Genomic DNA, 11306 nt, shown 5'->3' with positions numbered 1-11306 from the left:
ACACACACCCCATCTGACAAAACCTGTTAAAAAATTACTGTAAAGCACAAGCCTCATGTGGCATAACTGCTTAATTAACAGCTGTCCCAGCTGGAGACATTGTCGATGTGCCACCGGCAAGACATGCCAGTTTAGGAGAATATCTGCTCGCCTGCTGCATCTTCTGTCTTTTGCTAATATGAAATAAGATACATGGCTATGAAATAAAACAATAACTGCTGTTTGACAGGCTGAGGGACAGTGTTTACCACACCACTGTGGTAGTAAACAACTCTAATACCTGCACTGTGGGCCTGCAAACATCAGCCCAAACACAGTGAATGGGGCTCCCATGTCCAGATAGTAGTCTGTCAGGCACAAATTTCACCCAGGCAGTTTGCAAAGCCTGACTTTTGCGTGAGGGTTGACACACACCATTACATATAAGCAGACTAACCATTTGGTGGAGCCTTTAGTGTGAGTTTAAATCTCAAGGTTGAGGACTACCTGAGAGGCCAAACAAAGGGCAAATCAAAGCCCTTTTGCCCCATCAAGGCCTCTGTCATTGATGTAAAGACGCTCATCTCCATCATACATTAGTGTCTAGCGACATCTAGCGGTTAAAAGGACACAAGCTTGCGGCTCAAGTTCACGCTGCATGTCACAGTACCAACTGTACGTCAAGTGAAATACACTTTGGCGTTCAAGTTATGAATGGATATTTAAATAGCCTGATACTGGTGATTCGTTGTTGTGCACGCTAGCCTTGTCGATAATATTCAGTGTTTCCTTTTTTAATGACAGCTGTTTCGAGTGTTCCTCTTTCAGTGACAATGGTAGATATAATAACAAAAGGTTTATAATACAATACTAAGTGAGTGTATGTCCGCGTTTCCTGCAAAACCAAAATAACAATTTGGTGTAACACGCGACCCGTTAGCTACGTCAGGCTGCGCACATTTGCATCGGGCTCACGCAGGGTGGAAGTGGAGTGGACGGTTCAGTAGTCTTCAAGCAAGCCAGAGTAGACGGCTATTGGGTTTTTGTAACCACTCAGGGCTCGGGGGAAATCTGGCACAAGGCACAATTTTGTTTCTGAAGTGAACCTCGAATTTTTACGTGTGACAAAGTACCTGTCAACTTGTAAACCTAGCTTAGCTGGATGGCTAGTGATAATGAACTGTTATGCATTATCGGACAAACAGCTACTGTTACTCCGGCTAATGCTCCTTTAGCCAGCTTGTTGTCGCTGACATCACTCTGTGCGCTGACGACATGAGATGTCTGCATAACTTTTTATCTGCTCGACATTTATTTGCTACAAAATTTTCATTATGGGCAGCGAACGCAGCAATTGCAGGCCCCACTTTGGAGACAATAGCAAGCTAACCCAGCTAGCAAGCTGTCGTGGCTGCTAAGCTTGCTAAAAGCTGTCTTGTCTCGTCGAGGTATGTTGTTGAAAAAGCCAAGCTCTGCCTCTGGTCGTTTTTGCTTTGGTCTTATTTTGCAGGTGATCAGGACACGGCCGTGCACTGCCGATATCTATATGAGCAAGCGGATCAAACTTTGTTTACTTACTGTTGTTTTAACTACCGTTAGCTAGCTTGTTGTTAGCAGTTTAACTTCAGGCTAGCGAACCACTGATTCAGTGAGAAGGAAAAGTTTGCAGAGATCAGGAAGGTAGATAAAGTAAGTTCATCAGTTTGTGATTTGGAGATATTCACACGAGGGAAACATTCATCATATAATAATGTGAGCGCATGTCATGAGATGAATTATACTGTCTGCAAACTTAGCCTAGAGATGTATGAACTCATTCTGCTGTCATTTCTTTTGGACCTCACGCTTGTTTAATAAGCACTGTTTATTTGTTTCCTCCAGTTTCCCCATGCATCAAAACTATGTCGGAGCACTGTTGTCAAAGTCCACCATAGGTGACACCTGTTATGAGTTCAGGATATGACAGAGCAAATCACATCATCTTCTAGCCGTCTACTGTTTCACAGCCCAGACTTGACTGTGACAGACCAAGACACAGTCCTACAGCAGTTCAGCTCAGACGTCATGTCTTTACAGTCCAAACTGGTGAACAGTGGCACTGACCTGGTAATGGGTGAGGATGGGCTTTGTAATGGCACCTTTGAAGGTGAGACTATGGTAGCATTACACTGTCCTGGTGACAGTGCGGATGTTAGTGCTGAGGGTGACCACCTTACTCTGAGCACTGATGGCATGTCAGAGTTTTCTAACAGTGACCTTTCTCTGCCTGAGGTCTGCATTTCCACCAACAGCAGTACCTTTGAGGAGGATATGAACTATGAAGTCCAACAAGCTTATAGGATATTCACTGGTTTTCTTTTGGACAAGCACAAAGGGGTCACCAGCCCATTCCTCCATCCCATGGGCCACCAGGAGGCCCAGCATGGTATTGGTGGAGTCCTGGGCCGGGGTCAGGCACAGCTCAGGCAGTCAATGTGCTTGCAGAGAATGGAGGAAAAGTTCATCAACAAAGAGTATGAGACCATAACAGAGTTTGTTGCAGACTTCAGGCTGATGTTGGAAAACTGTTATCGTTACCATGGGGTGGACCACTGGCTCTCCAAACAAGCTCAAAAGCTGGAAATAATGCTGGAGCAAAAGCTTACATTGCTATCCAGGTAAACATAATTACATTGTAGAGCAATTTCCTTGGCTGGCAAATGCTCAAAAGCATTTTGGAGCTACAGCCTCAGAGGTCTCAAATGGTGTTTTCTATGTTCTGGATGTAATAAGGTAATGTGTGCAACAAATGTTTTTCTGGAAAGGTTATTACCTTACAAATATTTAATAGATACATTTTTTGAAATAGAGTAGTATAATTACTTTTTTAATAGCCAACGTTTGTACATGGCATTAACATAAAGGTGTATAAAATATGAATTATTATTATTATTATTAGTAGAAGCAGTAGAAAATTTAATCTTATTTTTTGTATCTGTCAAACAAGGCCACTGCGAGAGAAGACAACCTTGGCAGTAACTTCTAAAGGACGTTTTGGTGCTGAGGAGGAGCGAGGTTCAGGGGGCACCTCCACAAGGAGGAGACTTGCACCACGAAGCCTGGCTACCATCACTGTTGGTGGACATGAGTCTATCATGGTTCAGACCCTAAGGCTGGAAGAGCAACAGAAAGCTAAAGAGGAGAAAAGGTGAGTAATATGTGAGAGGGAAGGTGAACAATTGATGTCCTCAATCAATTTAAAGAAAATTAACAAACCAACAATGTGACTTTTCAGGCAACGTGAGCTTGAGAAGAAAGAGGCAGAGGAAATGTCTGCTAAAGAGGTGGAAGAGTGGGAGCAGACCTTGCTGTCACAGGCTTCCCCCCAGACTGTGGGAACCCTTTGGGAACTCCCTGCTATAGGACACTTTCTTTGCCTAGCTCAGACTGCCCTTAATCTACCAGAGATTGTATTTTATGAGCTGGAGCGTTGTTTGCTGATGCCACGCTGCAGCCTCCTTCTTTCCAAAATAATGTCTTCCTTACTGTCCCCACCCCAGCGGAGAGCCACTCTGCACCGTCGACCTGCTCTTCCTTACCGTCGCTGGGAGTCAGAGCTCAGGCAGCGAGTCATGGGCTGGTATCGAGCTGTTGGTTCCTCCCGTGATCAGCCAGGTCGGGCTGAACAGCTGGGACTCTGCCATCAGTTTTTCAGCATCCTTGGGGAGATGAGTCCTTTGGAGGACAAACCTTTTCATTTGCTCCCCTTCTACCAGCGAGTATGGCTTCTGAAGGGGCTATGTGATCATGTGTATGAGACACAGAAGGATGTGCAGGATGCTGTGCTAGCTCAGCCCATTCATGAATGTAGAGAGTCTATTTTGGGTTATGACAGCAAGGAGAATGGCTATATACATTTCCCACATTTCTGTGGGGCAGACCTGAGGATTTACTGCCAGAGCCCTAGCACACCCCCAGCTTTTCCCTTCCCTTCAATATGGGTCAAAAGGGTTGAAATAGAGCCTGGGACGGAGGGTGACGAGTCAGATGGAATGAAGGATGAAAGGAATACAAGTAACAGGGTGTGTTCCATGGACACAGTAGAGTCTGATGCTTTGGGGAAAGAGAAAGAGGAAATATTAGTGGTTTTCAAAAGTGAAAATGTGGATGAAGAGGAAGATAAAAAAATGTTCAAATTGTGGTCACCGAAGAAGGAGGGGTCTGAATCGGGTTCTTCTGATGGAGACTCCAGTGAAGACTCTAAATTTGACTTAAAAATACACACTAACTACTTATCCCTTTCACAAACTAATCCTGTTGAAGGTAGTTGTGTGAAAATGAATGTGAAGGAAGAGACTGTAGAGTTGGAGCATCAATCCAAGAAACTCACATTAAAACAGGAGCTGTGTTTGTCATCAGGCTCTATGCGCATCATTAAAGCAGAGACACAGGAGCCCTGTCTGAGTGTAGGGGAGCACAGCTACACAGGAAGATCCCCTGCTCGCTCAGTGAATCTGGCCCCCTCAGCAGTGGGGCTCAAAATGGAGGGAGATAGTCCCAGTGAGGGACACCATGGATCTTCCTGTTTGGAATGTTTTAAAAGAAAATACAGTGATGTTCAATCTGAGGACCATGACTGCTGCTGTAGCACATTAGGACTAGGAACACAGTTTTCTTCTGAGAGCACTCAAAATTCAAGTGAAGAGAGGTTAAATGACAAAATCTGGACTAAAAAAAAGAAGCGAAAGAAAAAGAGAGGGAGCGAACAGCTGCTGAGGTTGAAAGGAGAGCACAAGCAACTCCAGCATGTGGACAGGATGAGGCTGTCCCCAGCAGAGGCTGCCAAGTCTGCAGTGCGGACTGTAAAGAGAAAAGACAAGAAGAAAAAATATAAATCAGGTAAGCTCAAGCTTAGTGATGTTGTCATTCAATTAGCATTTGCTATCATGTCCAGTGTGTATTTATAAGTGTGTAGTAATTGCACTGGAATATATTTTCTAAATTTGTTTTATTGTGCAGTTTATTTTTTTCAATTAGAACATGTTGGTCCACTGACCCTCTTATTATTTTTTGACAGAAAAAAAGCTTGAAACTTCAAAGAAAAAAGATGAACCTCCAGCTGAACCATCATTTAAGGTAATCACAATTATGCTAAAATATACAGTACTCTATGATAATGGTGTTTTCTTAAATCTATTTTTTTTATTATTATTTCAGAGCAATTTTATAGCCTCGATGGAAGCCTCATCTCTGTTCTACCTCTTTTTTAAAGAATTGAAATTTGCTTACTTGGTTTATGTTTCATCTGTAGCTGGTATGCACCAGTCTTGAAGAGTTGCGAGAGCTGATCAGTAAGACTGAAGATGAACTTGATGACCTAGAGAGCACCAAAAAGCGATTGGTAGGTGAAAATCATGGTTTTGTCGAGAGAATTTACTCACATTCTCCAGAGCTGTCTGGTGGAGAGTACAAAGTGCTCATGTAGTTCTGACATCTTAATGTTGGGGACTTGACTATGCATTCCCTTATATGTTTAAATGGCAGGGCCGGTGGTATTACAGGAGAGAAGCTGTTAAAGACCTCCACAGCACTCTAATTAGACTACTGAATGAGCTTTCACCCTGGGAACCCAAACTTGTGAAGGCTTACCAAAGGAACAGGTACAGCCCATTTGACATCTGGGTCTACATAAGTACTGTTTTTAGTAAAAGTTTTGTCCTGATAGTAATACTTAGGCTCAGCTGACTAACCTAAAGCATAATAAGTGTACCTTTGACTAAACTGCTCTTTATTGTCAGTGCTAAATTATAAAGAAATTTCTCCTCTCTTTTTTTCTTTTATATGTCAGGCTTCGCTTGAAAAAGGAATTTGACGATTTCAAGAAGCATCCAGAGTACAATAACTTTGTGCGTGAAGAGTGCATTTCATCATCATCATCAGATGATGACGACGATGATGATGAGGAAGACAGGGAAATGGGGAAAGAGGCCTGCTTGCTGTCATATCATTACAGAAGATCAGAGGAGGAAGACCTGGAACATATAGTTCCCAGAGGTCTTTGGAGTGGAGGTAAAGAATGAATTTTCTGTATTGCAGAGTAACATATAAATTACTAAAATTTCTGGGTTCTAAATATGGATCTACATCTCTGACAGGCATCTGTTTTGTTTTCAGCAAGCAACAGGGAGCTTGTGGCTGACTCTGCTGGAGAAACAATGGTGACCTATGTATCTCCAAACCACCTAAAGGCCCCTTTAGCCAGCACAGAGAAAGATGTTACTCTGAAATCTGCTCAGACTGGCAGCAGTAATGTAATTTCTACCAGTGACTCTGGTCTACATTCTAGATATGAACTGCTCCCATCAAATCAACCCAGGGATTCAAACTCATCATGGTCAGCAAGGTTCCCAGCGCAGACTTCACTGTCCCCTAGACCCACCATCCTTCACCCCACCACTGGACTACCTAAGGGCTATACGCCCATCCCCACCCTTTTGGCTAAGAGTGTGGGAAACAAAGTGACCTTAATGAAACGGCCTGCTGATTGCCTAGGTGTTAACAATGCAGAGAAACAGAGCAAAGGGTCCCTGGTCTCCCTGCCAGTCTCTGCAGTGGCTACCACAAAACCTTCAAAAGCACAAAGTACTCTATCCAGTTCACATCAGAACTCACAACAAATGCAGCCACAGGGAATACAACAGATGCAAGTACAGCCAGGAATGGCCACAGTGATGACAGCTGGTTCTAAATCACCACAGGACAAACCAAACTTGACTCTACCAAAAAGTCCTGTACAAGCGGTCTACAAGGTACCTGAGGGGCTGGATCACCCTGTAAGGAAAGACATCAGCCCAGTAAAGATCTCTGTTCATCCTGTAGTGGACCAGAACGTTGGAGAAAAGATTGTGCAACAAGTGGTGATTCTGCCCCCTAACCTTCTTATTCACAAAACAGAGGAAAAGGCATCTTCTTTAAATCAACAACAGTCTAAGAGTATTCAGGTCCCAGTATCTAAAGTGGCCAGCCCCTTATATATGTCCACCAATGTGCCTGGGTTCACCATTCCTGAAAACAGAATCCCTGTTCAGCAAGTGGCTCCCCTAAAAGATGCAAAGACAGTGAATACAACCCCTCCTTCTTTTTCACTTCATCACCAACAGGGGGCCCCAAAGACAACAAGGTACAAAGGGGCACAAGTCTGCGGTCCCCAAGCTAGCACACCACAATGTGTCACACCAAACCCCTCACCTATCATAAATCCTTCCAGTGCAGTTTCTACTGAGCCTATTAAATCTACAGATCCTAAACAGGAGCTTAAGACTGTTTGTATCCGTGACTCACAGTCCATCCTGGTAACAACTAGAGGAGGTAACACGGGAATCGTCAAAGTCCAGACATCTTCAGAAAACAGTGGCCTGGGTTCTTTGCCGACTAGTCCAGTCATCACCATCTCACCTCAGTTTAAAGCCTTCCTTATATCCAAGACATCACAGCCTCTTTCTCCCTCTGCTCCTTCTCACACTCCCCTTTGCACAAACCCTGTTGTGACAAGTACCTCAGTGACCCAACCTCACAAGCAGGTTCCGTCAGTAATAAAGTCCCTTTCTACTGTCACAACTCCCATGTTTAGTGAAGCCACTGGTAGTATTACAGTGACAGGGCCAGGAAACCAGACTGCAGTCCCTACTGTTGCTTTAAGCCCAGGCTCCAGCACCCCAGCCTGTTCTACAGTTGCAACCAAGATTGGCCAGCTAACGCAAACAGCTGCTGCTGGTTCCCATTTCCAGGCCTCATTAGTAAAAAACACTGTTGTTGTCCCATCGTTGAGTAATTGTGGTGTTCCCCAGGTTTTCACACAACCAGACATCATCAGCAGGACTGGTGTGAAACGGGCCAGCACAGATGAGAGATCCCCAATTACTAAATTCATCTTGGTTACCCCCTCTTCCTCCACCACCTCAAATGTAGCCTTATCAAAAGGCACACCTTCTTTGACAAAATCACTTCCTAGTTCAGAAGTCCTGTTCATCAGCCAGTCCACAGCACCATCATCCACCACTTCTGTGGGAATTATTCCAAACCAGGGAATAGCATCAGGGGCAAGTGGACAGCTACTGACCACTTCATTATTAAGCCAGACTCTGAAGATGGGATTAAGCCCAGGCCAACCTTTTGGCTGTGGTAACTCAGAAGCATTGGATAAGGTCAAGAACATCACTGTACCCTCAGGTCAGTTTGTGTGATGTGATTATTTACTGGAATTTTCATATCTGTTTTGTGATGTTTGATTCAGTAAGTTTTGGTAATTGTGATACATAATTATTTTGTACATGTAGACAATGTAGCAGCAAATTGGGGTAACATGTTTTTTGGTGCTGCTGAATATAATGTGAGACCAAGTCTTCCCATTTTTCAAGCTCATGAATAATTGTTTAGGTGCAGGTCATGAGTAAGGTGTAAAATTTGCCCATGCTGATCTTCTTGGCTATTAAGTGCAGGAAAAACAAAACAAGGATTTGATTAGAACCATAGAAGTATGTCTGTGGCGTGGTTAAGGAAGACAGCTTGCCAACATGAAAGCTGTAATAGTGATGCACAAATATAGTCCCATTATCATTTTTGGGTTCTTGTGTAAAATATCTTTGTGTCTCCAGGGGTTCAAATCCAGTTGCCAGGGAAAACAACCACCATTGGACAGAATATTGGTGCCCTGTCACCTTCCCCTTCAAAGAGTATGCCGGTGTCTCTCTCAGATACAGACTGTCCAACTGCTGCCCCAGCTACTGGACCGGTCCTGGTCACATGTTCAAATACCATTACAAGCTGTTCTGCCCAGCCTGCCTGTCATGGTTCTTTGACCACGAGCTCTCAGCCTCGAGGTATCCCTTCCTTCACCGTGATCTCTCAAACGGGCTCCTCCGTAACCACATCTACTGCTGCTCCTCTGCCTGCAGGAAACATGATCAAGAAGGACCTTGGTATACCTGTGAGTTTACCGTCCAGTACATCTCCTGCTCAGGTAACTTCTACCATGCAGAGCTGCCCAGCCCAAACCTCCACTCCTGCTCTTGTCCGTCAGTCCTCAAATATCCAAAGTGGCATTGGTGGGCAAACCCCTTCCTTCTTAATGTCCTCTCAACTTGCTTTCAATAAAACACAAACATCCATCTCCCCAGCAAAAAACAGCAGCATCCCGTTCATCTCTGCTACTGGTACAGTCCAGCAGAGGGTAGTCATCAACACCTCTATGCCCCTTGCTGCTGGAACACAGATTCTCCTTAACAACGCATGCTTTGTAGTTCCTCCCCAGGGTTTGGGTGCAGGTAGCCATGTCCTTATTTTCTCTAGCCCTGCATCACAACAAGTGCCTACTGTCAGTGCTACGAGCACTGGATCATCAGTACCTTCCCAAGGCGTAAGCCATGCCATTGTAGCCCCTCGAGCACCAGGTTTACCCCATTGTCCACCTTCACTGCCTGGTGTACAACCCACAAGTTCTCCTTATGTACCAAATAAACCTGCTGTTGGCCTGTCATTGTCAACAAACAATCCCAGCGGTATGCCAGTCCAATTAACAGAAACGCCTTGCCGTGGCTCAACATTGTTAGCCAGTAAAACAAATGTAGTATCTGCTCTGCCTAGGTTGGAAGCTGCACGGGCTGGTAACTTTGCAACACCACCTGTAGGTACACCCACTCCAGTGTCATCTTTGTCAAGATTAGGCAGTGTACCAGCCCTAGTTTCTCCAGTAGTAACTAATGTACCTACTCTATGTTCACTACCAGCTACAATCAAGTTAACTGCAGGTACACCCATGCAGTCTGAATGTTCATCCAGCATTTCTCCCTTGCCCCTATTATCAGCACCTCTGTCATCCTTGCCTGTTTTACCCAGCCCATCAGCTGTTGCTCTACCCAGTCCTGTCATGGCACTTCCAGGACCGCTCTCCTCAGCTGGAGCTCCTGTGGTAGCAGGCAACCCTTTGCATTCTTCTCTCCCTGGCCCTCAGGTGGTTTCAGTGACAGCCCCTGGCCCAGGAATACAACCACAGCAGACAGCAGTAAGAATTGTGTCGCCCTCTACTTCTCTATCACAGGCTTTACTGCATACGGGACTAGGCAACACATCAATCAAAAAACAGGTGCCCGCCATCATGCAACCAGTGCTTGCTGGCACACGAACACAAGTATTGCCAACAGTGGCAGTCCCGCCAATTGTAAGCACTGTGTCTAGGATGCAGACACTCCCCATTGCTACGGTTCCACCGATCGGAAACACTGCCACCACCGTTGAAACAGGACATGTGGTGACAGCATCCCCATCCAGCAGCACTGTAATAATCACTCCAGCTCAATCAGTCCCATCGATCAAGATAAACAAAGCCATCCACCCACCTGACATTATGACTAATCAAGCACTTGGAAAGCACTCTCTACAGACCTCAACCTTAGGTATTCATACCAGTGTAGCTTCCAAGCTACTAATTAGTCCTGATGGTGCTGTTTTGAGCACAGTTCAGTGTCAGGTTAATCCAGCAGAGCTGACTGCCTGCCCCAAACCACTGGATGCACTGGTGGTTTCCCCTAACAGTTCCACTAGAGCACTACACATACATGATTCCTCATTACAGCCTTCACAGGCAGACACAAAGTGAACCAATTAAGTGAGCTATGTGAAAACTCAGGCACCACTTTTCAACTGCTTAGTTTTTGCACGGCTCATACACATCGCTTGTAGTAATCCTGGGATTACTTAACGGACTGCTCTGTAGCTGTAGTTTAACTCGTAACTTGCATTTAGGATGCAGTAGTTTTTACCCTCTGGTTAGATCATCTTATAGGCAACTTAATCAAACATATTGGAAATATATACTGTGATGTTTTCTTAAGTGAAAACATTTTTTGGTTGCCCACGGATGAATGTTAAATACTCTTGACTTTCCCTTTTTTATTTCATGGCCAGTAATGACACTGTTGTAATAAATCAGTAGAATGGGAGGGTAGAAAAATTCATTTCAATGCTTTTGTAATACTTTTCAGTGGGATTAGATACTGCTTCAAGAAGTAATAAATGAGATACTATTCATTGGTACAACCTGCTCTGTTTTATGTCAGTTTGAACAATACAACTGTCAGTATCGAGATTCTGTTATGTTGTCATTTTGTTCAACTAGTAACCTTTTGAAAACTACATTTTAGATATAAATAGATGAATTTGTACTACATGTTTGAGCCCATGTAAAATGTTTTGAAGTCACATTTATTTATTTTTACCATATAGATTTTTTCCAAAATATTTACTAGGTACATTTTCATTGTTCAATAAATGTGGACATTACTGCACGGAAA

General features: G+C 44.2%; 1 protein-coding gene across 2 annotated transcripts; it reads left to right on the top strand.

The window, feature by feature from the left end:
• The first annotated feature begins 760 nt into the window (after positions 1-760).
• On the top strand, positions 761-11285 carry brd10 (bromodomain containing 10). Of its 2 annotated transcripts, none has more exons than XM_026297435.2 (10): positions 761-1427; positions 1861-2636; positions 2966-3166; positions 3254-4857; positions 5036-5094; positions 5270-5359; positions 5503-5618; positions 5807-6027; positions 6133-8187; positions 8613-11285. In XM_026297435.2, exons 2-10 carry the CDS (start codon positions 1939-1941, stop codon positions 10610-10612), a joined length of 7044 nt encoding a protein of 2347 aa, XP_026153220.1. In that variant the 5' UTR covers positions 761-1427; positions 1861-1938; the 3' UTR covers positions 10613-11285. The 2 variants fall into 2 exon arrangements, with proteins under 2 accessions (XP_026153220.1, XP_026153218.1); XM_026297433.2 differs by having other exon boundaries at positions 761-1731.
• The last annotated feature ends 21 nt before the right edge of the window (positions 11286-11306 follow it).

This window comes from Mastacembelus armatus, chromosome 12 (assembly GCF_900324485.2).
Source record: "Mastacembelus armatus chromosome 12, fMasArm1.2, whole genome shotgun sequence".
In the NCBI taxonomy this organism is placed as follows: Eukaryota; Metazoa; Chordata; class Actinopteri; order Synbranchiformes; family Mastacembelidae; genus Mastacembelus; species Mastacembelus armatus.
The sequence above is the reverse complement of the archived record's forward strand: the minus strand, read 5'-3'. Positions and strand labels throughout refer to the sequence as shown.

Excerpts from the sequence above, each read along its gene's own strand:
- brd10 (XM_026297435.2), top strand. The coding sequence starts at position 1,939 with ATGACAGAGCAAATCACATCATCTTCTAGCCGTCTACTGTTTCACAGC. Across the intron at positions 5,095-5,269 it reads CAGCTGAACCATCATTTAAG|CTGGTATGCACCAGTCTTGA; the intron begins GTAATCACAATT and ends TTTCATCTGTAG. Across the intron at positions 8,188-8,612 it reads GAACATCACTGTACCCTCAG|GGGTTCAAATCCAGTTGCCA; the intron begins GTCAGTTTGTGT and ends TTGTGTCTCCAG.